The sequence below is a fragment of the Pyricularia grisea genome (genome assembly GCF_004355905.1).
Source record: "Pyricularia grisea strain NI907 chromosome Unknown Pyricularia_grisea_NI907_Scaffold_4, whole genome shotgun sequence".
NCBI lineage: Eukaryota > Fungi > Ascomycota > Sordariomycetes > Magnaporthales > Pyriculariaceae > Pyricularia > Pyricularia grisea.
In genome coordinates this window covers 1,805,408-1,828,656 of record NW_022156718.1, presented here as the reverse complement: position 1 = coordinate 1,828,656, position 23,249 = coordinate 1,805,408, and the positions used below count along the sequence as shown (strand labels likewise).

Here is a 23,249-nt window from a genome sequence, read left to right as displayed (position 1 = left end):
GAGTCGCGATTGACATTAAAACGTTGATGCACGCTTCAGGCTAGATTAGCGTTATTTAATCCAACACATGGCTACCTCCTTTTGGGTTTAGCAATAGTCTGATTGTGTGCGTTCGTGTATTCAGACATCTTCAACGAACCCAAATGCGACCAGATGGATATCGTTAGATTTGGTGGGAAACTTCTTTGCCCTTTGAAGTGTATTATGCACGTGCCGGGTGGGGAAGGGTACTTCAACATTCAGCAGCAAGGCCACTAACAGCCAGCGGGGACATGCCGCTAAAGATTCAACCAAAACCTTTGCTTCTGTACTTCGTTTGTTTAGGGTTTTTGAATGATACTAACAAAAATAAAGAAACAAAACCAAACAAAACCAAACAAAACCAAAAAAAAAAAAAACCATGCGCGTGTGTTATGCCGCCAAGTATTTCGCCATGCCGCCCACACAGACTGAAATTGACTCAGGTAATTTCAAAGCCCCGCACCATTGCGATTTTGATCTCCATAGGTCCTGTTGGAAAAGCAGTGATCCTCGCAGCACGAAGAGCCCATATCCTGGAGGCAGGTGGGGGTTCCCAGGCCTCCGCACGAAGACAACCGAGTACTCGGAATCTCGGGGTTGTGGTTTGGTGCAGTAGCCCGGATTTTGATATGAGGGATATGGCGATGTACAGGTTCACATGCTGACAAGGTCCGGCAAGTTCAGCTTACAATGCAATTGGGGAAAGTGGTGGATGTAAACGCGAATGTGTAATTTCTGTTGCCATGATTACACTTAGTATGAGGCTTAACCACAATAAATATCCCGCACAAATGACTAGGAGCACTGGGTTTTTAATCGGGTGACATCCATCGCCCTTTTACTACCAAAACCTAGGCATGACAGGAGATCCTCCACTTGCGGATCTGTTCCACAGCTTTGGCATTGAATAATTTGGCGTTTAACTAACAAACATATTATGCCGAGTAAAATACCACCACAGCATGATACAGTCTAGATTCCAAAAAGAGGGTATCCGCACACTAGAAATTTCACAAAACAACAAGAAAAATTCCGATTCGTCTTTCCCAGCGAGCAACCCAGTTAATCCCCGCAATCCAACATGGGACCTTGGGGGTTGACTTAGGACCGAGTTGCTATCGTCTTGGACCAGGATGGTTGAGGCAGATGATGCGAGGCCTCAACGACGGGCATATGCCCGATGGTTGAAGAGGTGGCCGTCGTGTCGACGGACCTTCGGTGACGGTCACTCATGACGCGGTGCTCGGCCTTCTTGGCTGGCGAGAGGCTGGAGAGGGAGAATCGACGACTGTACGCAGGTATGGTTACTAATCTGCTAGGAATGAGTTCGATCTGGATGGGAAAGCTTACGCCATGGTTGTTTGGTATGTTCCCGGAGTTGGTAAGGTTGTGTGTTTTTGTAAAATTTTTCTTGCTTGAGAAGGTTATGTTTGATGCTTTGTTCTTGTTTGCTCTGGAGAGAGGTTTGATGATAATAAGAGACTCTTGAAGTGGAAACCAGAGGAAGACTTAACCTCAATTTATAGACAGAACAACCACTGAAATTCCACAAACCTTCTTGACCACCTTCGAAGCGAGCGTGGCAGTGCCGCTCTACAATACTCGATAACAGCAAAAGCTCGACGGCGACAAGGTTGAAAATGTCGACCTTTTTGATGATCATGACGTTGCTCCACTTTAGCGGGTGGCCAAGGGTCCTGTCACCTGCGGGCGGTTTTGACAGCCTACCGTCGCCACTTAATCTAGGTTTTGCCAATGGCAGAGATGCCCACAGCTCGCTTAAGTTGGCGGATCAACGGCAATCAGCCTTAGTAGGACCCTTCTTGCATCATCAGCGTTGAAACGAGAGCTGGAGTTGGTGCTGAGGTGTTATAGAAGGAAAACTAATGACGTTTTTGTCAGCACGTTTAGGAAATACTACCGGTCTCTACGTGTACTAATATTTTTGGACTTTAATCCTATTCGCAGCCGGTTGTGTTGTTGCTCTGACTGAATTAATTTCGTCAAATTGGCAGCGTCATTGTCCATTTCCCTTGTTCCTTTGTCGAGAGCAGTCTAATTTTGTCTTTTTCGGGATCAGCGACTTGCACTCGTTGAGGTACCAATGCCATAGCAATTTCAGTTTGCCAAAATGGTGCGCTCAGTCTATTTGGCAGTCCCTGTAACTGTGCGATAGCTGGTCGTATCATGTTGACCATCATGTTCGTGCGGGGTATGGTCAGAAAATGAGCGATCGATAAGCAAACATACAAGCCAATATCCATGTAAGTGGTTCTCCCCTTTTTGGTACATCTTACTGAGCCCTATTTATCTTGGTGTTCATGCGTGTTCCCTCAACGATATCAGCCCAAATCCAGCCCATCCGTTTGCCTGGGGTTGCCAAGACTATTGTTCCAAGGATATACCTATTTGGCCTCGGCCAAAGGTTTGGCCAGTGCTAGATAGTATCCAGAGGACAGCTGAAAGAAAACAGATTTGTACCTCAAAACGGCACAGACTTCGTAAGAATGGAGTGATAAGGGCGAGAACTGGTCTTGTGAGCTTCCAAAGTTTGTCACATGCTGTCAAGATGATGCCATATACATCTAGGGTGATCAAAAGTAGATCAGTAAACTGCGAATATAGATGCCTAGGCATCTGTTCATTCCATTGGTTCCTAATGCGTCGAAATTCTTTTGGAGCCGCCGTTTAGGGACAAGAGAATTTGAGGACCAAGACATCACAGCCCAACTATTGCGATATAATCTTGTGCAGAAGAAAACAGCAAGCCTAAACGTCAGTTTTAACTCAAAATTACTCGAGTGGACCGTTGTTAATTAAGAGGGGGCGCTCTATTTGCTCCATTTGCGAGGGTCTGGATGTAGTGTGGCGTACAGTGAAGCATCACGACTCCCTTACTATGTCTCAAAAGAGATTCATGGGCAAAATGGCATGAACTGGACTAACGACAAAAGAAATCTTTTATAGGAAAACTCTAATTATTATGGTGTGACTGCTCGGGTATCTAAGGAAAGGACTAAGCAAAAGTATTCTTGTACATCATAATACATTAAATTATGCGTGAGGATTCATCGCTGACCCTAACATTGCGAGGCTAGGCTAAAAATCTCTCTTTCCGACTGCCCATCACCACCTGACACCCTGCTGGGCCGGCATGCCGCTGACCTCAGGTGTGTTTCCAGAGTAGTAATCGGCATTCTCACCGCCGCTGTGATGGTTGGCAGTGTGCGCCGGCGGCGGTTTTGAACCCGGCGCGTAGGGAGGAGGGGGCACAGACTGTGCAGCGGCGTAGTCGTTCTGCTGATTCATGGGCTGCTGATACTGCTGCTGCTGCTGCTGCTGCTCGGGCTGCTGCGATTGCGGGTAACCGTTGTTGCTGTAGTAGTACCCATTGTTGGTGTTGGTGGTACTGCTGCTATTCCGCCAGCCTCCTCCCCACTTGTGACTCGGGGCCGTACTGCCGCCGGCGACCATGGACGATCGGCGACGTCGGCGGCGGATGATGCCGAAGCAGACACAAAAGAAGATGGCGACGATGCCGATCACCAGGCCGATGATGGCACCGAGGGGAAGCGCCCGTGTGTTGCGGTATCGGTTGTTGCCATAGTATTGCCGGGCGACCAGAGTGGCAGTATTCTGTGCTTGTCCCAGTGGGACGTACATTTCGTATGACGTTTGTAGATTTGGGTTGTGTTTGACAGGGTGGATGGCTAGCTCCTACTTGAAATAATGATGAGGACGTGAAGAAAACAAGCCAAATGGCCAAAGTTTCGCTGGTCGTCCTTTTAAGGCCAAATCAATCCATCAAATACCTGCGGAAAAGGAGCCATGTTTCTGCTAAGCAATGCTCGGAAGGCCAGCCAAGAATCGCATGACTTCATTGTGACTTGTTGATAAATGCGTGTATGGGAGAATGATGATGATTCTGCACACCAACGAGCTATTGGACAGTGGCTTGGTGACGGCATGACGCCGATCAAAGAGATCGCCACTTGAGTTTCTCCACTGTGGACCCTGAACTTTTCTTGTCTGACGCCAACGAGCCGGTAGCCTACCGAACCCTTTTTCTACTTGGGTGGAGCCTGTAGGTAGTGCACCAATAGTGTCGAATACTGTCAAAGAAAGTTACAGAACTGTCTTCACCGCGCACAGCTCATGTGGAATTCACGGAGTCCTCGAATTGGATCTGTGTCTTGTCCGATCAAGCTCGGTTCTTTCTATTTCACAGTCCTTAATTATTGGTTCGACTCATCACGTGACGGGTCTGTCATTTTGCCTACCTTACCTACCTGGTCTTTCAAGGTGCAGGTACCTTACCTGCCGGGTGTTCTTCACGTGACAGCGTACCGGTTACCGTGTATCCATCTACTGGTGTCGAGTTTTTCCCGACGCGCTTGACAAACACGTGACAATGCCATTTTGCACCTTTGACGACGATCCGGACCAACCAACACCACTCAACCCATAATACCGAAAAACCTTGTTAAGTTGAACTTGTTTACTTGGTGGCATTGCTCTAGCTCCCCAGGGACGGAGCCTCATGTCCTGCCTATGCTGCGGCGTTGTGTGCTCGCGTCATGACGGCCTTTGCCCGGCTTCCGTCGATAGGCCGACATCATGCTACGTTCGGCATCAAACATAGGCCGCTAGCAGCCAAATGTACCACCATATACCCCCAGATTTACTCTTTTTCCTCCCAAGAACTTGACATAAATTCCCATCATGTCGCTCAATCTCACTCGAGTGGTGAATTATCCAGTGGGGCTAAACACGTTGGATTTCTCAAGACCGGCGAGTGGTCTGGACTTGGGGGCCCCAAGGCTCTTCAACAACACATGATACATCGGGTGGAGATGCCCCTCAATCCATCGTCTTTGGAGACCATGACCGTCCCCCGGAGCATCCGATCACGGGTAGTACAGCGTTTGCCTGCCAATTCTGCAGAACACGTCCACAACAATGTCTCTCGCAGAGGTCGAAGATCATGGATGCTTCCACTCGCACGTGCTATCTTGAATAGACAATTAGCCGCACGTTTAGCGGCATACAATGCCAATACCGATCTGGAACATCTCAGAGCCCAGAAGGCTTCGCTACCCGCGAACAGCTACCGGAAACAGGTGCTCGACCTAGTCAACGGCAGTCAGTTTTGTATAGTGACCGGGGCCACCGGCTCCGGCAAAACTACTCAAGTACCACAAATGATTCTTGAAGATGCTATCGAACAAGGTCGCGGGGCAGACACATGTATTCTGTGCCTACAACCACGTCGCATTGCCGCCACGTGGGTTGCCCAACGTGTTGCCTTGGAGAGAGGCGAACGATTAGGCGAATCTGTTGGATTTCAGGTTCGGTTTCAGGCTTGTCCTGCCAAATTGGAGGGCGGCACCGTGGAATTCCACACCGTCGGCGTTTTTTTGAGGAAATTCGAAGATGGAGACCGCACCATCTTGGACCGTTACTCTCACATCGTGATCGACGAAGTCCACGAGCGATCGATAGACTTAGATTTGTTGCTAGTCGTTTTGAAGAGGGCCATTGCTGAGAGACTAGCCAAGGGGAAGAATGTGCCCAAGATTGTCCTAATGAGCGCCTCTGTCGGTGACCCGAAGCAATTTCAAGAATACTTTGCCGACAGTCTTCCTGATAGCAACGGACCGAGACTACCCGCACACAAAACCTGCCCGCTCCTGTCGATCCCTGGCCGTACATTCCCAGTCTCAGCGATTTATCTCAACGACCTTCTTCCGATAATCAGAGACAAATATGGCGAACAGCTTGATCTTTTGCTGGAAAATAAACCCCACAAAGATGAGTTTGTCAAATATCTGGACACCGAGACATCTTCCAAATGGGACATGATCAACATGACCTTGAAAGAACAGCATGCTGCATTTGTCCCCATCGACTTGGTGGCAGCCACCATTGCTTACATTGCCTCGTCTGGAAGTCCTGGCGCCATTCTTGTCTTCCTGCCGGGCCTAAAGGAAATTGCTGCGGTCAGCTACCTGCTGCGAGATAAGCTGGGGTTCTTGGGTCTTGACTTCAATGACACCTCCAAGTTTAGGATCCATTCCCTGCACTCGAACGTGCCAATCGCCGTGCAGAACGAAATCTTCGAGGAGATTCCTATCGGTTGCCGGCGCATCATACTTTCCTCCAACATCGCCGAGACCTCGGTGACAGTACCCGACGTGGTCCACGTGATTGACGTTGGAAAGACCAGAGGGCACAATTATGATCCGACGACACGCGTTACCACCCAGATCACGGGCTGGCAGACCAAATCAAAGGCGATTCAGCGGGAAGGACGCGCAGGCCGGACACAGGAGGGTCATTACTACGGCCTCTACTCGTATTCGCGACGCCTGAGTATGGAAACCACTGAGATGCCTACGATACTTCGGTCAGATTTGACGAATACATGCCTGTCCGTAAAGGCCCTAGATTTCCGAGGCAATGCTGCTGATTTTTTCGACGCCTCAATCACTCCCCCGTCTCCTGTTGCCGTGGAAGAGGCGATCAACAATCTCAAGGCCATGGATGCGCTGGCCGACAACGAGACAATCACCAGCCTCGGCCTCCTCCTCCGTCGGATCCCCCTCCACCCGTCGCTTGGAAAGATGATACTCCTGGGGCTGTTTTTCCGATGTTTGGGCCCGATGATAGTATTGTGTGCTCTCCCCACAAATGCCTCACTTTTAGAGGTGCCACTCGACAAGCGCTACGCGGCGGGGCAAGCGCATAAGAAGTTTCTTGTCTCAGGAAGTGATCATCTTGCCCAAATAAACGCATTTAAAAGTTTGCGCCAGATGGAGCGAATAGGCTACTGCGAGGCCGTCAAATTTGCTCGCACAAACTATCTAAATTTCTCCGTATATCAAGAAACCAAGCTGGTTATGGGGCAGATTGAGAAGGTGTTATTCGGCCAGGGACTGATCCCAGCGATCCCTAAAGTCGAGCGGCGTTTTTCCAACGCTGGCGGCATTCAGCTCAACATCAACTCGGGCAATGAAAAGTTGTTGAAAGCCCTCCTGGTCAAGGGTCTCTACCCAAACGTGGCCGTCAAGCAGGCCAGCAATAACAACCGGACGGTGGTCAGAACGCCGACCAGCGGGAGTGATTTTGTATTTTTGCATAGTTCCTCGGTCAATTCCCCCAACGCCAGCGGCGACACCTTCAGAAAGCATTCCACGTTCGTCTACAGCCAGATGATCTCGCAAAGTCACATTGATTATATGTTCTTGTCGAGAGTGTCCCACATAGATAGCCCGCTGGTGATGGCGCTGTTTGGTGGGCCCCTCCTTCGGCCCGAGCCGCACGACACAGTAGTGCAGCAGCAGCCGCTGCCGGCCACCAACGGTGAAAAGTTTGCGTTTTCGTACGAGGTCGAGGGATCGGGCAATAACAACCCGCAGTTCAGGACGCCGGCTGAGACGCTGGTACAGTTCCGCGAGCACATGGACGCGGTGCTCAACGACGCCTTCCGGAGGCTGCTTTATCAGCAGCGTGGGACGCATTTCGCGGCTCGCACGCCTCGGACTGGTCCACCCTGGGCTGGGACCCCTGAACTTGAAGATCTGGTGGACAGGCTCGTGCGTTTGTTGAATCTCGAGTATGCTCCCTTTCGCTAGACGGACTTTTGCAAACATATTTCACTTCATCATCATTACCATCATCATCTTTGTAATTATACGCCGCCGATAGAAAGTATAGATTGACGGAAAGCGGGACTGGAAGTTGCGCTGTATATGTAGCCCAATATACCACACGGATTCGGGGCCTTGATGTCTACGCGATGGAGAGCTAGACTTAACGAGACCTTGATGATAATTATGCTACCTGGTATGATCTGGACTCGCCCAGCTGCAGTATCAAGAAGTATGTAAGTAGAAGAGGCAGCACTCACCAGAAATATCCCTTCCCTGGTGATAGCTACAGTTTACGAAGTTTTCCGGGTGGCTTCCCTTCCTAGATACCCAGCTCAATGACGACCTCGTGACAGTTGGCTCGAGATACACGAAGCTTGAATCATAACATAGTAGGTCTGACCAATACATGTGCACTCTCAACAGGTAGCACGCCCGCCTATTTCAGCTGCCATGTCGTCACGCTTTGAAACGTTGGGGTCAGGGGCGTACAGAATAAGATTAGCACTTACGCTGTGAAACCAGTTGGCAGGGTGATTATGATAGGGAGGTGATAAGCCAGTTACAATTTCCATAGCACTTTCGGATTTTACATTAACGTATCGATAGAAGGAACAGGATGACTGGGAGTTGAATAAGCCGGTGAATGTTTTAGGCTCTTAATAACAGCAAGGTTAACGTGTTTCTCAGAAGTAAATGTATGTAAACTAAAGCTATAAAGTACAGAAAAATATTCAACGAGCCCAATTTTAGATTCAGTGTATGATTCAGGGTGTTTATATGGAGGGTGTGGTCATTTTAGGACAAGATTTCACTAAATCACAACCGGGTGGATACTGTGAGGGCTCGCTCTTTTTCATTCGCTTTTTTATCTTTTACAGTGCAAAGTGCCAAACAAATGCAAAGCCACATGTCTTATATATACAGGGGTAATGTTACGGCGCATACCCAACGCACGTGCGACGCGGTTGGTTCATTTTGTAAACGAAACTATTCCCAATTAAAATTGAAAAGGTATGGTATTCTTTGGGGAAAAGCGCGGTCGGAAATAGCTTTCTTGAACGTTATTTATATTTAAAAGGGGCGTAAAATCGCGTCGCGCAAACAAAAACTATATCGGGATTTGGGCCTATGTTTATCACGTGGGTCCCTGATCGTTCCCCCTGTACAGATAAGACATATCGCTTCGCAGTTATTAGACATTTTGTACTGAAAAAAGAAACGCACCGTAAAGGTATCCACCCGGTTCTATTTTGTAAAATTTTGTTGTGAAATAACCACACTCTATATAAATTGCTGAATCGAAGTTATATTGCTTTAAATTGTCTACGATTTAAATGTATCCAAGCTATATACGGAGACCATGTGCATCAATGTTCCCAGGAGCGGCCTGTTAATTATCAGCCGTTAGAACGTGTATAAACCCGGTCTAATATGTTTTCCATACACTCACCATGTGCCACAACCTTTCTTTTCACTCTATTTCCGAAGTGTGAATATACCGCATAAAACCCTAGTTGTGAATTTAAATGAGATGAGAATAGAGACAAAGACAGCCAAATTATGCAGCAGCTGCGAGATTATATAGGTTATGCACATCTTTCGTTCTTCTCCGGTAACTATCAGGTCAAGCAAGGTGCTTACTCTTTGAACAGAAGCAGTAGTCGCAATAAGCAGGCATGATTCTTCTAGATAGTAATATAGGATCGGGACAAGGTTTATGGGAAGGCAGGTATTTGTGGACTTCTCTGAGCCCATTAGGGGCTGGCAGATCCGGATCCCGGATCCATGGCAAACGGGGTGGCCGAGCCATAAAACATCACCTGTGCAAATCAACGACTCATGCATTTAGGGCGTGCGAATTGAATACAAGAAGGCCATTTCAACCTGTCCTGACCACAGGACCAAGATCTATTTGTTCCAATCCGAGTACCTTACTGAAGCGCCAGCAACACATAAATACCTACATCTCTGGAGTCGTTCCAGGTTTCGATTCTGCATACTCTTGTATCATACCTTCTGCAACCCGTTCCATTTACTTTCATACTCCCCACAAATTTCAGCCCTCCCAGAATATAGTCTGGAAATATGCGCTTCCATGCCCTTTTATTCACTCTGCTGGGCGTCGCCGCCGCCGCCCCTCCGTCGGACCGCGTCTTGGAGCAGGGGGAACTGTGCAAAGTTACAGTCAAATGCCGCAACGACGAAAAAAAGAAGATTGAAAAGGAAATGAAACCGAGTGTGCATTCTAAGTCTTTCAAAATCAGATGTCAGCGTGTAACTACTTCTTTTGAACTTAGAGTAAACCAAGGGTGCCGCTATGAGACTTGGAATTGGAATCCGGACAATCAGGAAGAGCGTATTGTGATTTCAGTTCGGGACGCCATTTACGGTTAATAATAGCCCCTAACTAAGATCTAAGTTCCCTTCAAGTTTATTACGCCCTTCAATTTATTAGAATAACCACATGCAATATTACCGCACTTAAATTTTGAAAAGCTCCATGTTATATAGCACCCACAGTTCCTTAGCCAGCACCCAATCTAACCCACCTAATGTTATTATCACCGCTTCCTGTCTTTTTTTCAATTTGTGATGTGTGGCGTCTGATTAGGGTCGAAAACTCCATCAAAAACGTACCCAGTGCAGATATTTGCTGTGTGGATGCCATATAACATGACCCGAAAATAAATAACGGTTAAAACACTGGATTATTCACGGCTATTCAATACGCTGTGCGGACATTTACTGTGTGCGGTAGAGGTGGCTGCTGGCTGATGAAACTAGTTGCTTGATACGCGATCCCTAACATCTTTAGGATTGGATTGGCTCTGAGGGTAGAAATGGAATCGCTCCGGTTTAGCGGCCGGGCTTACCAGTGAACTTTCTTTTCCATTTATGCTTCGGCAACTTGAGCTGACTTTGTGATTCCAGTTGTAGCCTCGTTATGCTCGCAGTGCAAGACAAACGAAATTATCACCTGTTCAATCTGGCGCGTTGCGCTTGATTAATCATCCTGTTTCCATGGGGGTGGACGTGTATCGGCCATCTTTTAAGTCTAGTTTGCTCGCGAGAACGACGGTGGTAAAAACGTGACAATAGCTGGAGTTCCTGTTCCGGCAGACATATGGCGAGGAATTTGCGGCTTGATGAAGCACCCACACATGCTGCCCCGGTCGTCATGAATTCTGCTGACTCGTATACGAAAGCCGAGGTGCAGACACGCTTAGAAGACGACAGAGTCGAAAAGGGGGAGATACGCGTGCTTCAGGCTGCTCGCACTGGTCACGGCGGAGATTGCTCAAGTCCTGTCCTCATCAGAAGATGGGACTTTCGTTGCTATGATGGAGCTTGCGGCAGATCCGACGCCAGAAAGCTTGCGAACCCCCTCAATCTCATGGCTTGTTGACCCGTAGCAGATATGTTAGGCGGCGGCCTTCTGATCGATCTGGCCGTGCATCCGGATAGAACGTAATGGCTGGCAGGGGGACAGATTTATTGGGGGACTCCGGTGGTAGTGTCGCCAGGTTGCGGACTTGCCACCGAGTGTAGCCTACCGCACCAGCTGGAGGTCGCAGACGGAGTCAAGGTTTCCGTTGTGATGGTTCGGGATTTGATAGCGGCAAATCACTGCATGGCATACTCCCCGGCTTGGTGATCTCGAAAGGATATTTGCTTCAGCCTGAGTTGCCGCTTTGTGACAGGGTCAGGAATCATAAAAGTGGTATCATGTCAAGCACTTGCAACCTGTGGACAAAAGATGCCTTGCCCGATCGATGCTACTTCGTATTGTATTAGCATCAAGGGTCTTGTTATACGGGCCAAAAGGCCGCTGCTGAAATAGCGACCCGCGCCAGCAAAATTTCGGTGGAACCAAGGAGAGTCCCTTGACTCCGGGTGTGAAATTGGGGGATGTGGTCATGATCCAATGTGGGGGGGCTTTTCTGCATGAGAAATTCAGCTCGGTCCTGACAAGGGAAGATTTTGTGGTGGTGGGGATTTGGTTTGGAGATCGGCGTAGTCTGAATGAGCTTTCTCGTGACGAGCCGCCGGAACACGGCATTCTTTTTTTTTTCTTTTCTTCTTGCCCATGCCGTGCTGTTCTTTTTTTTCTTTTTTCTTTTTGTCTCTGTATTTTTCTCTTGCTCAACGGCGCACAGAATCATTGAATCATGCCGGCAGCCGCTTGGAATGACGTCTTTCCTTTTTTTGCCTTGTCGCTTGTCTGCATACATATATTTGTGTCTTTTTCACGCGGCGTTATATTTCCCACCAGAGTCAAGCTCCATGCGAGACTCGGCGATTGTGACGTTGACGTTGCAATATGTATGTCTGCATGCGCCAAGACGGGTAGCCGACTGACAGCACAGTTTTTCGCGCAAACTTCCAATCACGGGGGGTTCTGACGGTACCTAATTTCTTTGGTCCGGGACCTGAAGTCCGGGGAACACAGCAAATCCACACGTTTCGTTTGATGTTTAAATGCATAAAAGAGACCAACAACGAAAAACCAGAATGACGGTGATTTTGTTGCACAACGTCTAGAAAATTGGTGACACAACAGAAGGGTGTGCATATCCTTTGTCATTGTCGTTCCGCTCTGGTCCACTGTAGCCCATGCTGTCGACAGTCCGTCCACCCTTTTCCTCCGCTGAGTTTCTCGTTGCAAACAAACACGCAGTTCGGCACACCTTGCTGGAAGCAAAAAAGTCTTGAACTCTTGTCAAGTAGTCGAAAAAAGGAAACAAGTGTTGATGATCTCTTGTCCGCCAAGACAAAGCTGGACTAGCGCGAACCCGTGCCGCGACGGAAACGAAATTTCCGCTTACAAGCCTGTGGAGCAAAACTGGTTTACTATCCTTACCTACCTTTTGGCTTCCGACTGTCTGACGAGTCAAGCCCGCCAATCGCTGTGGGGTTTGATTGTGTGATGGGAATCATACCGTGGACATACCGGGGGTTTCATGCTGCTGCTGCTGCTGCTGATGATCATTGGGGGTTCAGTGTAGGGTATGTATGTAGTGTATAAAAGGTCTTTGCCGTCGACGATGATCGACAGGCTAGCTGCTTTATTCCCTCCACAGCTGTCCCGTTTACTCTTGTTGTTACCCGTGACGGCCATTCGCCTGACCTCGTCCTCCGCCATTGTCAATATTATTCCCCAGGACGATCATGTTCAGCCTCCCCAAGGCCGTGGTGGCCGCGCTGATGCTTCTGCATGGGGCTCGTGCCGACGTCTGCAGCACCCTTCCGAGCTCGTCCCCCAAAATCGAAATTGTCAGGCCGCTCACTGCGAAGTGGACAGGGGAGCAGCTCGAGTATTGGGTAAGCTACCAACTCCAAAACATATCCAAACCGAATAACGAAGCCAGTTGCATGGACTGACAATGTATCCCAAGAGTACCGGGTGCGGCAAACTCCACCCCTCCTGCATTCTGTACCCCAAGAACGCACAGGAAGTTGCCGCCATAGTCGAGGCCCTGCGCGAGACGAATGAGACGTTTGCGATCAAGTCTGGTGGCCACAACCCGAACCTCTACTTTGCCAGCATAGACGGTGGCCCGCTCATCTCGACCGGCAGCTTGAACCAGGTCGAGCTTGACACTGCCACTGAGACGGCCAAATTGAGTCCGGGTAACCGTTGGGATGAGGTCGCCGACAAGCTCGACGGCTCTGGCTACTCCATTGTTGGTGGCCGGTTGGGCAATGTCGGAGTCGGGGGCTACATGCTAGGAGGTGAGTTTTCCTGAATTTATAGAGCCCATGATGGCTTATAACTAACAAATGGCATATAACTAAAAACAAAAATCCAGGTGGCCTCAGCTTTATGTCAACCGAATACGGCTGGGCAGCAAACTCGGTCGAGTCCTATGAGCTCGTGCTGGCCAACGCCACCATTATCAACGTGACGCGCGACAGCCACCCGTCCCTGTTCAAATCCCTCAAGGGCGGCGGCAACGTGTACGGCATCGTCACAAGCTTCACTGTCAAGGTCTACAAGCAAGGAACCGTCTGGGGCGGCAACTACTTCTTCAACGCGACGCCCGCCACCGACGCGGCGCTGCTCGAGGCCGTGGCCGACTTTGCCATGCACTACCCGGACCCAAAAGCCGGTATAATCCTGACGGCCGAGCGTACAGGGCTTGGCACCGTTGACTTTTGGACCATGTTCCTCTACTACAACGGCGAGCAGCCGCCGGCGGGCGTGTTTGACCGCTTCAAGTCCATCAAGCCCTGGCTGGACACGACCAAGACGCGCACCTACACGGACCTGGTCAACTTCAACAACTGGGCCGTGCTCAAGGGTAGCGTCTACACCATCGGCACCGAGACGATCCCGATGCCGTCGCTGGATGCAACCAACTCGTCCACCATCGCCGCGTCGACCTTGCAAGACGTGCACAAGAACTGGCGCGACGTCGGCACGCCCGCCTTGCTCAAGGTCGGAGGCCTCATCGCCAGCACGGCGTACCAGCCAGTTCCGAGGTCCATGGCTGCGGTGGCGAGGTCCAAAGGTGGCGATCTGCTGGATCTCAACGACGACACGGATCTGATCGTCATGGAGTACAACTACAGCTGGCTGCTCGAGGGCCTGGAGCGTCAGATAGTAGACCAGGCGCTGCAGGATACTTATAATGGCGTCAGGGAGCGGGTGGTTGCGGGCCAGGCGGCGGGAGAGCTGCCGGCGGATGCGTACCTGCCGCTGTTTGCAAACGATGCCTACTTTCGCCAGGACTACTTTGGCAGGCTCAGACCGGAGAGCAGGGAGATGGCTGCTGCGGCGAAGGAAGCTGTTGATCCTGAGAGGTTCTTTGCAACCAAGACGGAGGGCTTCAAGATGTAAATTCAGTTGCTGCAGTGTGATAGGTCTGGTAGGGGAAATAGACTGCAGTGCCGTTTTGGCCGATTGTATTGGTGGACCTGAGTTATGACCTAATCTTATTGTTAATGATGTTGGAGAACTCTGTGAAGTCTTTGGTTCCTTGGTTCGTAATGTGTCGTCTACAATATTGCATCAAGGAGAAATCCTCTCCGAACGCCTGTTTCAAAGCGCAGTGTGCATGCCATGGAACATCATCTTTACTTGCCCCAAGCTTGCTTTGATTTGGTACGAGGTACCATGAGTATTTATTTCATACTTTTTGGTTTAAGGAAACACAAAAGCAGTAGAAGTCAGTTTTAAGGAGTCAACCCAACCTGGTCAGCCGAGCATTACCGTGATTCGCATCCAGCTAACCGTAGCACAAATTCATAATGCCTGATATGAGTTGGTGTCGATTGGAGGCGATTTTGACCTCAACAACTGCGCAAGTGCCATGAAACTTGGCTAAAAAGAAACATTTAACAAGTGGCCAGCCGGCTTATGTCCATCCTTATGAACCATGCCATGCTCTAATGACCCTTTACACTTGATAAGTTCAAATAATGGAGTCAATTTATCTGCTATTCAATCCCAGTATGACCATATTGTTCACCGTCATCCACATTCAGGTCACGAGTTTCTTCGGCAAGCTTGGCGCTGACAGGGCTAGCTGGATTCAGACGTAACATGCCTTTTTCGGTCAGGCTCACTGTGTTACTAGGTGAAAAGATGGTGAGCACACTACACCAGCTCGGGTAGGCTCCCCGTTTTCAAACCCAAGCTGAATTCAGTGTGTGCAATCATTTGGTAAGATGGAGACGCTGCCAGTCCCCAAAGCACTGCAGTAGAAGCCACAACTGATCACATTATAATCCAATAAGAGTGGTGAAATGTGCTACGTGGCTGGAACACAACTTTGCTAATAGCCAAGTTGCGCGTAACAGTAAGATAAGACAGTAAGAATAACACAAAGAAGCAGCTAAAATTCGCTCCGAAAAATGGGAACTGCGGCTCCTGTGCCTCACTAGGCATGATTGAGCTTCTTGACGCGTCAACCCATACACCGACTTTTGTCAGATATACTGGCAGCTGTAAGAAAGAACCGGATGCCAAATCCGCCGGGTCTACAGGCTCTCCCAATCGGGTATAACTGCTGTCACTTCTACGTTTCTATATCATTCGGAGAAGCATTATTCGTTTATGAGGATATAGTCGAAGAAGTCATGAGTTTGGGCCAGAAAGCAATTTAATCAGAGGAATCGATCAAAATCAAGGTCTATTGCAGGCGGTGAAGTCCATTGATATTATAGGTATAAAGTCTTGCCAGGTTGCAAAACTTATACATACGTAGCAAACGTCAACAGCACTTCTTATTTCCCTAAAACTCGTTAATATACGGCTTTCCAAAAGTATATAGTTCTATTTCATGATTTGTATTTCTAACATTTAATATCAGAATATTACGGAAATCAAGCGGGATCTCGATTGAAGGGGGTGACCAACAAAACCGCTCTTACTATTGCGGAAAGTTCAAGGATAGTAAGACCTAGCAAAGCCCGGACACCGTGGGTATCTATAATCACTTTTGTCCAAATATTCTCTGTTGGTGAAAATGTAATCGAATTGTTAATATACACGAGTTTCTCAAGTCGCATTCGCAAATGACCTCAATAACTTTTAATCAGTCATAGCAAAGATGTTTCCAGTACTTATGCGGAGCTCAGAAATTGACAGCTACAGTTGATTTGGTCCAGTATCCCCGAAGAATCATGCATTCATTAGGGCTTACTGGCTAGAAATGGCCTTGCGTAAATATCCGTTCAGAGCGTCTATGGTGGAAAGCTTCTTGCATGTCTGATAGGTCTACCGCGACTGTGTAAATATTACAAGCCAGAAATGGGCTTTGCTTTACTTGAGTGAGGCTAAAAGAGCCGAGCATTTGGTATCACATATGTCTCTCCCCAAGAGAAATAATGGCACAAAAGTGCAAACACCCGTGTAAGAAAACTATTCCTCTACTTGCCTACCAGGGAATGTCTTCCAGAAGCCATGTGCGGCAAAGCAAAAAAAGACGTGTCTTCCATTTCATAATTATTGTGTCACAAAAACTCATGTCAGCTATCTTGGATAGGTTGGCATAAGCGGGCCGATGTGGCGCGCACAGTACAAAGTTATATCCAAGCCGGGAAAAGCGGCCGTTATTGCTGCCAAGATCAGAGACATTTTGCATTTACGCGTGATGGTGAAGGGAGAGAATTCGTAAAACATGTAAGCGGATGAATTCAGCCGTGTTTTACGCGAAAAGAATTCCACAAGCTGAATAGGTATAAAAAAAGAAAGAAAAGAAAAAAAAACAAACAAGAAAAGATGACGGTAAGACGGTCAGTTAACCCGGAAAAGATGACAAAGATTCCAACAGTTCAAATCCAACAGCTTATGATGAGAAGAAGTGATTGGATAAAATCCAAACTGGGGATCGGCAGATTGCAACACGCTGTCAGAAGCTTCTGGCAACAAATTCCACACGTGCGTATTGCAGCGGCTCTGGTTGTTTTTATCTGGTTTCCCCAGATTAATACGAACGAATAGTACCTAATGTGATTCCGAAAACTTCCAAAATAGGCGCCAAAATAAAATAAAAAATCCCCGAGGCTTTGTTGAGGAGCTTTCCACGAATGAAGTCAGCCACGAAAACCCGCTACGTCCGGGGCCGGCTAAAATAAGAACAAATACCGACTACCACCGAAACGCGCGCGAGACCAGGGGCTACACGGGAATACGAAGGTGTCGGCCCTCCCTCCAAAGGAATGCCAAGAGCGGACTAAGCCAGGGCAAGCGTCATTTTGGCGTTGCAGCTCGGTTCTTGGGGCATGTCGATCTTCGGCGGCGGGAAAAATACCAATTTATTTCGTTTGGTATTTTTCCAGAAACAGCCACAAGAAAAGGCGCGGTTTTTCTTGGAAAAGGGGAGGGGAAACCTCATTTCTTCGGTCTGGCTTGGCGAACAGTTGGGTCATATTTTGGTATTGCTCACCTTGAAAGAACGGGTCGGAAAGAGTCTGTGATGGTCAGAAAGTTCATGTATAAGAAGACGGCCTCCCGGACCATGTTTGAAATGGTTCCAATCACAGTCAGAGTGAGCAGCAGGTCAGTTCAAACACAGACTTTGAGCAAATTGAAAGTGCATCACAGCCTTGACAACAAATACCCCAAAAGTCTAGCCTTGCATTCCCACATCCACAGTCTTGCACCAGCATCATGAAGTCCTTCACTATCGCAGCCATCCTCGCCGCCACGACCTCCCTGGTCAGCGCGGCCCCGGCCAACCCCACAGGCGGCAACCCTTGCGACGTCATAAGGTGCTCGTCGGGCACCATCTGCCAGGTCAGCGGGGACGGGGAGTCTGGCTCGTGCGTGCCCGAGTCGGAGCAGCAGTGCGGCGAAGACGTCGTCTGCGGCCACGGCAGCCGCTGCTGCAACCCGGTCATGGGCATCTGCGTCAGCCCACCCAACATGTTTTGCATCATGAGCGGCGGCGGCGGCCTGGTGTCTGACGACGACAACACTACTTCGTCGGAGTGGGCACCGGCGGCTGCGGGTCCCTGCGACGACATTGTCTGCACGGGAACCACCATCTGCCAGCCCAGCGAGGACGCCAGCACGGCCAAGTGCGTGCCGATCGAGGAGCAGCAGTGCGGTGAAGACGTCATCTGCCCGCACGGCCAGCGCTGCTGCAACCCGTTCCTGGGCATCTGCCTCACGCCGCCCGACATGGCTTGTCCGAGGAGTGCCGGTTCTACCCTTCCCCCAGTCCAGCAGCTCGAGGAGACGTTCGAACAGAAGGGCAGCAACAATGGCACATTCTGCGGGCCCAACATCTGCCAGGCCGACGAGACGTGCTGCAACCCGAGCTGCGGCTACTGCACCAAGCCCGGCCAGGGCTGCACCAAGGAGTTTTGCGTCCCCGGGTCGGGTCCGCAGTGCGGCACCAAGGCATTCTGCCCGTTCGAGTGGGAGTGTTGCAACGCAAGCTGTGGCACCTGTGTCCGTCCCGGCGGTAGCTGCACGATGCAGTTTTGCGGCGAGTGAAGTGACTGTCACAGTTGTGAGTGGAGAAGTTTGACTTAGGGAGGCTGGTTGTTATAAATAGAGATGTGGGTGACCATTCGTTTGGTTGGTAGTTTGTTGGCTTTTTTTTTCTGTCGGCGGTAACATGTTTACAATTGCGACGATTTGTATGCAGTCCAGCTTGGTGTTGTATTTAGCATCAAATTACTGCTCAGATCAGGTACTCCTCTATGGGGCGAGCAGAAAGAAATGTTTTCCTTTACTTTGTGATCAAAGAGGCAATTTGTCAGCCCTTTCTCCTGCCAAAGTTGATGTTGTTGCTGAGATTAATACCTATGAAGCTTACCTGAAAAGACGTATAAATACGGGGCGCGTGCAGAAGCCAAGAATTAGCAAAAGCCTTGGGGTCCGTATTGGCAATTTATTTGTCTATATTTAAGCTTAGAATAAGCTGGATTTCGGGTGGGGGTTTATGGCGGCTGCAGCGGTAAATCTTTTCCCTACGCATTTGTTTCATGGTAGGTCTAAGGTACAGTAGCATCTATTGCAGGTAACTTTTTCTCTCCTTTTTTTTTTTTTTTTTTTTTTTTTTTTTCGGTCAGCTTGTCAGCTCAGTTCATGTTCCCTCTTACTCTCGCCGGAGCTAGGCAGGATTTACCGAACCCAGGACCACAAGCCGGGCAATGAGAGCCAGAATTCCCAACCGCAAAACTCAGGGGCAGTAAGGGACAATTTTCGTCAAAGCGGTTGCGGATGTGAGCGGTTTATTCAACGTCCCCACCTTAACCCAGGCCTGTATTGGCTTGGCGGGGTTAGAACTGCCGTGAATGTTGCTGCTGCCCCATCAGGATACGACGACACTGCAACTTTGACCTTTAGTGTAAAATGTCATGATGCTTACTCGTCTTTGGCTTTTACTTTTTATTTCCTAACGTTGAGGGCCACAATGAGAAGTTGCGCGCGTGCCGCCAGGGATAGGGGTCAATCGGGACCCCTTGGCATACTACCAGGGTGTGATTTTTATTTACCTCAACAACGAAGGATAAAAGCGTACTATTCCCTCATCTGGCCTTGGTTAACTCTCTCTCCAGAATTATCCCACTTTCATTCATTGACCTGCCGCATCAATCAGACAACATGTACTTTTCCAAGCTCCTCCTCCTCGTCGCCGAGATCACGGCAGTTGCAGCCCTTCCCTCCCCCGAGGTTCTCGAGGCGAGACAGGACGTCGTGGTTGTCAAGAATGGCACCTTTAACGAGGTTATGGGGCTAGGTCGTGACCTCAGGATCAACCTGATATACCCATCTGGGGTGAGGGTTCTTCGTATATGATGTATTTTCATTATTGAACGATGTAATATTGACATTTCCTCCGAAAAAAACAGACCAACGGTGCCGTCATGATAGAGTACCAGCACGGCAAGGACCGTTCTCTGCTCACGAGCCAGAATCGCGCCCCACCTCCTGCGCCCACGGGCTTCTACCCGCTCGAGCCCGTTTCGTACCGCATGACGATGGACGGCACCAACGGCGGCAACAACTATGACTGGTTGAAGATTGACTACGTCCTCAACCAGGATAGTACGTATTGGTCTTCTAATCTCTGATCCCTTCTTGTGTTTCATTTCCTTGATGTTTATGCGTCAGTGGAAGGTCAAAAATTCAAAACATACTTACACAAATCTTTTCAGAGGTTGGCAAGCTCAACATCGCAAGCGGCGTCATCGGCAAGCTCGACGGCCAGGGTAACTTTGTGGTTGCGACCGATGGCACCCTCGAGTATGTGAGCACCTCTGAGCGCACAATGCTCTCTATGGACTTGGGCAGGAAAGGCAGCTTTGACGGCGAGTGGGGATTCTTCATCCCCACGTCTGATGCCATTGCCGGCGGGCTTACCACAGCATAGAGCTTGCATCAATGGCACAGACTAAGACCTTCTGTTCTGATGTACTGCTGTGGTGCAGAGCCTCCGAGGCTCTGACGGATCCATGTGCCGGGCATGACTCCGCGGCAGGATCCAAACCCCATACATTCTTGCAAAGTTGGAAAGATTCCGGTTATATTACAGGAGATACTGCAGCATGGATCAATGTCCATACACAATGATATATTAAAATAAACCAGCTTTGTAGAGGTCTCAGCTCAGTCACAAGTGAAGTGACACTCTGGTAGTCTCCACCCCGGAAGCATATGCAAGCTACTCAAACCTCGAAAGAAATCTATCAGCCTTCTCCCACTCCTGCTCAATAACCGCCCTCTTCTCCTCGCTCCTCACCACAAACTCAAACGAACACTCTTTGGGCGCGATCAAGATGGAATCCTTGAACCCAGTCCTGATATCCATATCCACCTCTCCCATGGCCACGATGTCAAATGCCCACAGCGCCTTGGCCGTCAGAGTAAGGAGGGTGTTCTCTGCGAACCGCCTGCCGGGACAGGCTCGCCGCCCGGCCCCAAAGGCCCACGTGTCCCTCCTGAACCCTGTCTGCGACTTGGTGTCGTCTTCTTTGCTATCGACGTGCTCGTACTTGGTGCCGAACCGGTTGCGCAGGAACCTGTCCGGGATGAAGGAGTCCGGGTCTTCGTACTCATCTGGGTCTTGGTGTAGCGCCCAAACGTTCATCATGACGATGGTGTCTTTGGGGATCCAGTAGCCTTGGTATGTGTCATCTTCGGTGGTGGCGTGAGGGATTGACGTGGGGAACGGGGGGCGGAAACGCATGGTCTAGGTTTTTGGTTATGTGCGTTAGTTTTATTTTCTGCGACACTGCCACGCTCCGTGAAGGATGTGCGAGAGGAGAATCGCAGTTCACAATAGCTTGTTCCCTCCCAAAAAAAAGCAATAAAAAAGCCCTACCTCAAATATGCACGCCATCAAGAACGGTAGCTCTTTAGCGTCGGCCGACTGCGGCATCTCAACTCCGTACACGCGGTCAATCTCCTCCTGCGCCCGGCGCATTACATCTGGGTGAGCCGCCATGGCAAGCGAAAACGTCTCAAAAACCATGGCCGTCGTGTCGGCGCCTCCCTCGAACAGCACGCTGGCCGAGATGATCATTTCATCCTCGGTGTAGGCCGGCTTCCCCTCGGCGAGCGCACGCTCATTCTCAGCCAAGATATCAGCGACGAAGCAGTCCAGCCTCTGCCCACGCCGGATCCCATCCCTGGCCGCGCCAAACAAGCCACTGTACAGGTCCCGCTTGTCCCTACCCAGCTGCACCGCGCGCTCCTTCCACCCGCGCCAGGGGTCCAGAGCGGCGGGGAGCCATCGCAGGAATGGAAAGACGCCGTAGGGCGGCGGGTTGGACGAGGAGTCTACCAGATCCGCGAAGCGCTCGTTGGTCTCGAAGAAGCGGTAGCTCCAGCTCCCCGGCCCGCCGTCCTTGCAGCGCTGGCCGTAGACGGACGCCAGGATGACGGCGGCCGAGAAGCGCAGCATGTAGTCGTGGCAGTCGCGGCCGTGGTGGAGCAGGTCCCAAACCATCTGCGTGCTCTCGGCCTGCTGGATCGGGATGACCTTTTGCGCGTTCCGGTCGCGCAAAAAGTCGTCAATGGTGCGCCGCTGCTTCCTCCACTTGGGCCCGTAGGGTGTGAACGCGGCATGCTGGTCGTGTGGCGGGGGTAGGGCGTAGTCGAGTGCCGGGATGTACGGCCGGCTCGAGTAGATGGCGCCCTTGAGGTCGAGCAGGTCCCGCGCCTGTTCCCACTTGTTGAGCACGAGCAACTTGGCCGATGGACCGAGGTGGAATCCGAGCAAGCCAGAGGAGGAGGCTGCGTGCGTGGTCGACCATTCTTGGTATGGGAGGAAGGCTTTGGCAGTCGGCATCTGGTGGAGGTTGCCGAGGACTGGAAGAGGGGGAGGTCCCGGGGGAAAGCGGGATTTCGAACGAAGTCTTGGGGCGAGGATTATCGCTACGACGAGTAGCAACAATATTGCCGCCGTCGGGAGTGTGAGGAGAGACATTTTTGGTGTGCTGGAAGTAGTTTATGATATGCCTGAATGTTCAGTTGCAACTACCATCTTTCACATGCGGCAACAATAGTTGGAACAGGATTGTGATTTTTCCAGAGTGAGAAAGAAAAAGTACTTAAATCAAACATTCTATCATAGATTCCCCTAACAGGATTGATAACCAGCTGCAGTGATATCAGTTGTGCTGGGTAGTTAGCCGAACCCCTCCGATCAGCTTCTCTAGTGACAAGGTGCTGTACTTGCGCATCCTATCCCATGGAGGTAAGATGCTCGTGCACATGCATGAGATCTCGCTTACTATGCAGGGGACTTTTGGCAACTCCGCAACATACGAGCTGGCTTGTAAAAGAAAACAAAGAATCCCCTCACCAGAAGCTCTGGTCAGGGAAGGAAAAAAAAGAGACGGACTGTGGCATCAAATGTTTAACAGTTTGTCAAACTGTTGCACGCCTGGCAGAGTGCATTAGCGAACTGTCATCGAAAACATCAACCGTGTTTGACAAGCAAACGTGACTAGCCTTTGCGTATCTGGCACTGGCCCATCACGATTGGGCATCTTGGAAATCTGCAGTAGAACAAAAAGGTGCCTTGGCGCATACCCGTCGACCCGATAATCCGATGTTATTCCGTGACCCGCACAGGAATCACACCTTTAACCAGATAAATCCTGTTGCTC

The 23,249-nt window shown here is 49.9% G+C and overlaps 8 protein-coding genes across 8 annotated transcripts; 4 read left to right on the top strand and 4 right to left on the bottom strand.

Moving 5' to 3' along the window:
• Positions 1–809: 809 nt before the first annotated feature.
• PgNI_07244 (uncharacterized protein) lies at positions 810–1,679 on the bottom strand. The gene is made up of 2 exons (XM_031127259.1): positions 1,372–1,679; positions 810–1,309 (listed from the first exon to the last, which is right to left on the bottom strand). Exons 1-2 carry the CDS (start codon positions 1,374–1,376, stop codon positions 1,123–1,125), a joined length of 192 nt encoding a protein of 63 aa, XP_030980549.1. The 5' UTR covers positions 1,377–1,679; the 3' UTR covers positions 810–1,122.
• Positions 1,680–3,147: 1,468 nt separating this feature from the next.
• On the bottom strand, positions 3,148–3,684 carry PgNI_07243 (uncharacterized protein; the record flags this gene model as incomplete). Its single annotated transcript, XM_031127258.1, has 1 exon — positions 3,148–3,684. One exon carries the CDS (start codon positions 3,682–3,684, stop codon positions 3,148–3,150), a length of 537 nt encoding a protein of 178 aa, XP_030980556.1.
• Positions 3,685–4,598: 914 nt separating this feature from the next.
• Positions 4,599–7,655, top strand: PgNI_07242 (uncharacterized protein; the record flags this gene model as incomplete). The annotated part of the gene is made up of 1 exon (XM_031127257.1): positions 4,599–7,655. The coding sequence occupies one exon, from the start codon at positions 4,599–4,601 to the stop codon at positions 7,653–7,655; it is 3,057 nt and encodes a 1,018-aa protein (XP_030980555.1).
• A 4,800-nt stretch (positions 7,656–12,455) lies between these two features.
• On the bottom strand, positions 12,456–12,816 carry PgNI_07241 (uncharacterized protein; the record flags this gene model as incomplete). The annotated part of the gene is made up of 3 exons (XM_031127256.1): positions 12,456–12,503; positions 12,539–12,580; positions 12,625–12,816. The coding sequence occupies 3 exons, from the start codon at positions 12,814–12,816 to the stop codon at positions 12,456–12,458; spliced, it is 282 nt and encodes a 93-aa protein (XP_030980554.1).
• PgNI_07240 (uncharacterized protein) lies at positions 12,657–14,548 on the top strand. Its single transcript, XM_031127255.1, has 3 exons — positions 12,657–12,995; positions 13,070–13,406; positions 13,484–14,548. The coding sequence occupies exons 1-3, from the start codon at positions 12,843–12,845 to the stop codon at positions 14,512–14,514; spliced, it is 1,521 nt and encodes a 506-aa protein (XP_030980553.1). The 5' UTR covers positions 12,657–12,842; the 3' UTR covers positions 14,515–14,548.
• Positions 14,549–17,790: 3,242 nt separating this feature from the next.
• Positions 17,791–18,621, top strand: PgNI_07239 (uncharacterized protein; the record flags this gene model as incomplete). The annotated part of the gene is made up of 1 exon (XM_031127254.1): positions 17,791–18,621. One exon carries the CDS (start codon positions 17,791–17,793, stop codon positions 18,619–18,621), a length of 831 nt encoding a protein of 276 aa, XP_030980993.1.
• Positions 18,622–19,737: 1,116 nt separating this feature from the next.
• PgNI_07238 (uncharacterized protein) lies at positions 19,738–20,506 on the top strand (the record flags this gene model as incomplete). The annotated part of the gene is made up of 3 exons (XM_031127253.1): positions 19,738–19,911; positions 19,986–20,181; positions 20,292–20,506. The coding sequence occupies 3 exons, from the start codon at positions 19,738–19,740 to the stop codon at positions 20,504–20,506; spliced, it is 585 nt and encodes a 194-aa protein (XP_030980995.1).
• A 291-nt stretch (positions 20,507–20,797) lies between these two features.
• PgNI_07237 (uncharacterized protein) lies at positions 20,798–22,564 on the bottom strand (the record flags this gene model as incomplete). Its single annotated transcript, XM_031127252.1, has 2 exons — positions 20,798–21,325; positions 21,458–22,564. The coding sequence occupies 2 exons, from the start codon at positions 22,562–22,564 to the stop codon at positions 20,798–20,800; spliced, it is 1,635 nt and encodes a 544-aa protein (XP_030981003.1).
• Positions 22,565–23,249: the final 685 nt, after the last annotated feature.